Source organism: Rhinoraja longicauda, chromosome 1 (genome assembly GCF_053455715.1).
Source record: "Rhinoraja longicauda isolate Sanriku21f chromosome 1, sRhiLon1.1, whole genome shotgun sequence".
NCBI classification, from domain to species: Eukaryota; Metazoa; Chordata; class Chondrichthyes; order Rajiformes; family Arhynchobatidae; genus Rhinoraja; species Rhinoraja longicauda.
In genome coordinates this window covers 109,154,187-109,160,186 of record NC_135953.1, presented here as the reverse complement: position 1 = coordinate 109,160,186, position 6,000 = coordinate 109,154,187, and the positions used below count along the sequence as shown (strand labels likewise).

The 6,000-nt window shown below is 42.9% G+C and overlaps 1 protein-coding gene across 2 annotated transcripts in view; it reads left to right on the top strand.

Annotated features, from left to right (window-relative positions):
- The first annotated feature begins 575 nt into the window (after positions 1-575).
- The window catches only part of LOC144596234 (serine/threonine-protein phosphatase 2A 55 kDa regulatory subunit B gamma isoform), a 199,203-nt gene continuing 193,778 nt past the window's right edge, over positions 576-6,000 (top strand). The window contains exons 1-2 of one of the 2 annotated variants that reach the window (XM_078404461.1): positions 576-707; positions 829-879. In XM_078404461.1, the coding sequence (XP_078260587.1) occupies positions 701-707; positions 829-879 (58 nt within the window). In that variant the 5' untranslated portion in view covers positions 576-700. Of the gene's footprint in view, positions 708-828; positions 907-6,000 lie in introns of both variants that reach the window. The other variant, XM_078404445.1, reaches the window with a different exon arrangement.

The window sequence follows — 6,000 nt, the reverse complement described above, 5'->3', positions numbered from 1 at the left end:
CTGGGCTGGGAGCAAGTCAATATCCTAACACCTGCCTCAAAAAAAGGCATAGATTTGTTGAGAAATTACTGACCCTCCCCACCACCACTTCCACCCCCCCAGCATCACCCCCATCCCTCCCCACTACCACCACCCCCAGCCCCCAACCACCACCCCCCAATCTCCCAACCCCCCATCACCACCACCCCCCCCACTGCCCCCACCCCCCTCTACCACCCCCATCCCCATCCCCACCCCCAAACCCATACCCATACCCATCCCCAACCACATATTGCAACAGGTGCTCTGCAACTTTACTCAATCCAGCGAAGTACTTGAGAGACAAGGGTGAACCTTCGCCACCCTAAATGTTCATTGTAAAGACTGACACGATGAAACGCCGCAGCCGTTTGTATTAATGGAAACCCCACTTTAAATCTGGTAAATCTGCAAAACCCTGCGCCGTGACTCAAGCGAAGGATAATCTGCCCGGCGCGTTGTAATTGGACCAGGGAAAGCTCCTCAGCGAGGAGTGGGCCGGCCCGGCTGGTGCTGGTGCTGGTGCGATTGGCCCGGGCGGCTGTCATTCAGGACAGCTCCTTCCATGGCCAAACCCCGAGTCGATCAGCCAGCAGATGATTAAGGAGCGTCGCTGTGGGGTGTGACCGAGTCTTGCTTGGCTCCAGTCTCCTGGTTGTAACGGCGGCGCCAACTCGCAGCCATGAGAAGTAAGCACTCGCAAACACACAACACGGGGCATGTTGCGAGGGCACTCTGCCTCCACCGCAGGTCACGCTGTGCTGCACCTTGCGTTGATGCACTGTTGATGAATTCTCTCTTTTTCTTCAGGAGTCGGGGGCTGTGGGAACGATGTCCAGTGGTGCTTCACCCAAGTGAAAGGTACCTCAGACCTTGATATATCAGAAGGTAGGAAGGAGGTGAATCTGTCATCCTCTCTGAGTGTTGAATGTGGTTTGTGTCTGCACTGTAAACACGCAGACGTACCGTACCCACCACCCCTGTTCAATATCAGGTTCTTCATTCTTTCCTCACGTCTGTGTGTCTTGCACTTTATTTTCTAATGTGTGGGTGAGAAATGTACGTGTGTGGGTATTTAAATTGATTGGCTTGTAAAATGGAGTGCGAGTGCTCGAGTATGAATCTGGTGTGTTAGGAATGGAGTTGTCTTTCTGGAATTTTTAAATACCCCCCCCCCCCCCCAGGAAATGTTATATCGAGACGCCCAGCGATAATGAAGGTCTGGACACGAAACGTCACCCATTCCTTCTCTCCAGAGATGCTGCCTGTCCCGCTGAGTTACTCCAGCATTTGGTGGCTATCAGCGATAATGAACATTGATTATTGTAGTTTATGTTTACGGGAAGAAGGGTTTGGAAATTTAAAAAAAGATAATTTGAATAAGGGTGCATAATCAAATCAGCAATAGTTTGTTCTGTGTGGTATGAGTTTGGGGTCAATGTTGGCACTTTATCACATGTACCGTGAAATTCCTTCTTGTATACAGTTAGTATAAATCTTGCTCCTGTCGACCGAGTACTACCATCTGGTTTCCTCAAAACATTTTATTTTAGGATTCGTGGCCAACACGAAATTCAAGTTTGATAAATGCCTTCATTAAAATATAGTATAAATTAATCATCCAAATTCTTTCAGTGGTAGGTAAGTCAACCAAATTGCATTTGCCCTGGGAAAGAGCACTTGAAAATGAATGATGACACACGACAAACTGCTTAAAATGGGATTCGTGCTTTTCTGTGACTCATTCGTTTGGAAACGTTATTTTACTAGATGTGATTCTTATATTAATTTTTCCCCCTGGTGCCGAGCATAGGTCTCCCAACAATGGAATTGGCTTCTGGCCCTGCTTGAAATGCACTATCTATTTCTTTTCCTTTAACACTTATTTGATTTGAAGCGCTCTGCGTCAGGAAAGTTGCTATCCAAGATATCCAGAGTTGTTTAGCGTGGGAAGTCCAGAGTTCTGTAACTAATGTACTATTTGTATTCAACCAGCTTCCTTAAATTGTGAATACATCAGTCCATGAAACTTTAAAACCTGTCTTTTGTTTATTTAAAAATATGGAATGTGTTGCGAATCCTGTTTTGAAATTGATTATCACTTTATAATCGAAGTAGTTATGCAATCATAAGTGTTTGCCTGAGATTTGCCTGAAGATTTTGTCTCTTAGCTTGGGTGTCTGTAATTTATTTTTCAATTGTTTCATTGGAAAATTAGTACGTAGGTGACTAATAACTCTGATTGTGGAGTTTGCTAAACTTGACAACTAATGTGTTTGATGTTAAATGGATTACATTGGTTGTGGTCTGACTTATTGTGTGAATGCCAATGTTTAGATTATTACATTTAACCATTCTTTCCCCCTACGTCCTCACCACAAATGATGTGTTTAATTTTTCAGATGGTAAATGTTTGGTCATGCTAGGGATGAGTATGTTTCTTTAATCAAGGTTAGGCAATATTAAAATTTGAGAATAAAGTCATGATGGTTCAATGATTAGTAAACACTTAAAGAATCAGCAATCTATGTTCAGCCTTGTATCAGAGTTTATAGTGAATATAAGATATCCGCGATAAACTGGTACGAGGCCGTATATAAATTGAAGATTATTTTTAAGTGATTTGTAATAATTGAAGGAATATGACTTTATTTTCAAAGAATAATATTGCCTTGTCTTGATCTGTTAAAGGATAACTGAATCTACAAATCACAAGATTCTGAGGCAACAACTTTAAAATGAGGAATGAAAGTCAGTGTTTTGTGAAGTTTGGATATTTTGATGCCAAATGTGTTAGTACTTTTTTTAGGAAAATGCTGAAATTTAAGAGGGATGGTGAGAGTGTCCCAGAGTTTAGGTTCCAGACAACTGAAGGTGTGGCTGCGAACAACAGGCCAGTTTTAGAGTAATGCTGAGTTCTAATGGAGTTGTAGGGATGAAATACAGAAATAACCAATTAAAGGAGTAGAGTGTTGAATATTATAAGGGACATCACAATATTATAAGGGACATCACATACGCATGGCATCCCTGTGTGGTACCTCAGCTGCACGGAGGCAGAAAGGAAAGCTCTACAGCGGGTAGTCCATAGAGCTCAGAGGGCCATCGGAACACAGCTACCAGACTTGGAGGGCATCTACAACACACGATGCCTCAGAAAAGCCACCAGCATCCACAAAGACTCTTCACACCCCTGCAACAGTCTGTTCGAACTCCTTCCATCGGGCAGACGATACAAGGCCTTCTATGCCCGCACCTCCAGACTCGGGAACAGCTTCATCCCCAGGGCCATAGCTGCTATGAACCGGTCCTGCTGAGCCGGATGGCCACAACGCATAGATCAACTTGCACTTTACCATGTCCAAAACTGTTACAACTATTTCGTTTTCGTTGGGTTGCTGCTGTCTAAATTACCTAAATTATTGCATCGTATGGGAGGCGCATTCCCAATCTCGTTGTACCCCTGGGTACAATGACAATAAAGATATATTGTATTGTATTGTATATTGTATTGGTAAATGTGGAACTGATGTTGATCAGTGAACACCTATGTAAAGTTATAGGCAACATATGAGCTTGGACTTATGGAGGCTTTGAGATGGGAGGCTAGAAAACCATTTTGCACCATTAAATGCAGAAACTTTTAAAAAATCATCTTGGATTTGAGGTGCAGTATAAGCTGACGTAGGATGCAAAGCAGTCTTACTTTTGGGGTCGGGAGCTGAATTGAAAAGATGAAATGAAATTTGTGGTTGGAGGAAGTTAGAATGTGTTGTGAGGAGCTGGACTTTACCTATGTAACCAACTGTATCTGAAAGTTACAAAACCAATATTAAATTGAAAGCAGGAAGACCCAAGAGATTGCAATGTACTGGATTATGGAGCAAAAAACAAACTGTTGGAGGAACTTAGTGTGTTGAGCAGCTTGTTGGGTTAAAGGGATTATTGACATTTTGGGTCAAGAACCTGCATTAGGATTGAGAGTGGAGAAGGAAGATGGCTACTATGAAGAGGAGGGTGGAGAGAGGGAAGATAGGATGGAAGGGGGAGATACAGAAACAGAGGTGGTAAGGGATACCTGAAGTTGCAAAATACAATGTTTATACCATTGGGTTGCAGACTATGCAGGTGGAATATAAGGTATTATTCTTATAGTTTGCCATGGCAGTGGAGAATGCCAAGGATGGCAGTTCCATGTTGGAATGGGCAGGCATCCCTCCTAACCTGTCCGAATTTGGTGGAAAGTTTCCACTTTCTTATTTCATTTCCGCCATTCCGATTTTGGCTCACATTTTTCCGCAAAGCAGTCAGTAATTGCAATTTGTCAATTCAGCCGCTAGATGTAGCTGGGGGTTCCGTGAGAAATCCCCCGCGCCCTGGAGGTCTCCCTGAAAATGTGTCACCTAGGCTGGGCAAGACAGTCAATCTCGACCTCATCGGGACTTCCATGGCCAATTTGTCAATTTGGTCGCTAGGGGTTCCGCGAGAAATCCCCCTGCCCTGGAGGTCTCCCCGAAAATGTGGCACCTCGGCTTGGCAACCAATCTAGACCTCATTGGGACTTCCATGGCCAATCGGTGGGTTGAATTTGCAACCTGCGGCCAGGGCTCTGGAACTCCAGCCCAGCTGGAGCCAGCATGTCTATCCCCATTTGGCCAGCTGGATAAACCAGCAAAGCTCTGGAACCAAGAGTGCCAGAAAATCAGTGGTGGAACTGTAATGAGTAAATATTAAATTTGTGCAAGATTATAGAACTATATTAATTAATTAAGACGGGGTTAAAATATAAAACACAGCAGAAAAGCCAATTACCACCTTTTTGGGCTGATGATCAATTAATGTGCACATTTACTTCAAGTACCTCCGTATGTTTAGTTCAGTCACATTTATCAACTCTTTCTTCATAACTTAGTCATACATTTTATGACCATTGTTCTTTTATTCAATACCAAGAGAATTGGGATGTATATGGAGAAAGCAAAATAGAAAAAGCAAAACATTTTTTTCTTTGTGTTGCAAAAAGTATCTCTGTTCAATACCTTTCCTATAAAAATCAGAATATACTCATGATAGGCCTGACATTATACATGTGGTCCAAGAACTGCAGACTGAGGAGAAGATGTGGCTAGTTGTGGGGACTGGTTCAACGGGCAGGAATTAAGGGTGATGTACTGGATGCGGAGGATAGTATGGTGATACTACAAGACTAGAGAAGCTATTTGAAAGGAGGTGGGGTGAGAACAACATCTGAGAAATGGAGGATATGCTCCATCAGTAGAAGGGAAGCCATGTAATTTGAAAAAGGAAACATTTTACTCTTCTGGAATTTAAAGCATGTGTGTCTCATCAAAAAATTGAAGACAAACAAGTAATTTGATCGTTTGCAGTGTAAAGGTCTTTCACAGGGTAGCAATAGACATTGGAGGCATATCTCCACCAGTAGGTAGAACTGATGAGGCCAGTACTATTCAGCTGCTCAAAAGGAGGGAGGTATTAGAGGATGTTGTGGTATAATACCACATCAAGGGCACTATCAAAGGCTGGATTAATGTTGCCTCTAGCACAGTGTTGGAGAATATTATTTGTGACACAGCTGTTTCAGTTTTGCAGTGTGTGCAAACTGCAAGTGGTTCCCAGGGAATTTTGAGAAAAGATGATTATGGATTTCGAAGGCAACTATATATGTTCCAAGGGCTTGAATAAAAGTGGAGGGTGTAGCAGATGGTCAGTGTTCCATGCAGGTGAGGTTGGGATTAGGATCTACTGAGATGGTAGTGATGAAAAGCAATAAAGTTATCTTTGCTTGATGGCCATTTGAGCTACATTGAACAGTTTTGGAAAACTCTTTACCAAGCTGATGGATTCAGCAATTAGGGCAAGATCTTCATTCTGTGGGACTAAGATGGGTATAACTATAGGGCAGTTGGAAATTGATCATTTGGCCCCTTTATATCTGCTTGACCATTTGATGAAATGTAAGCT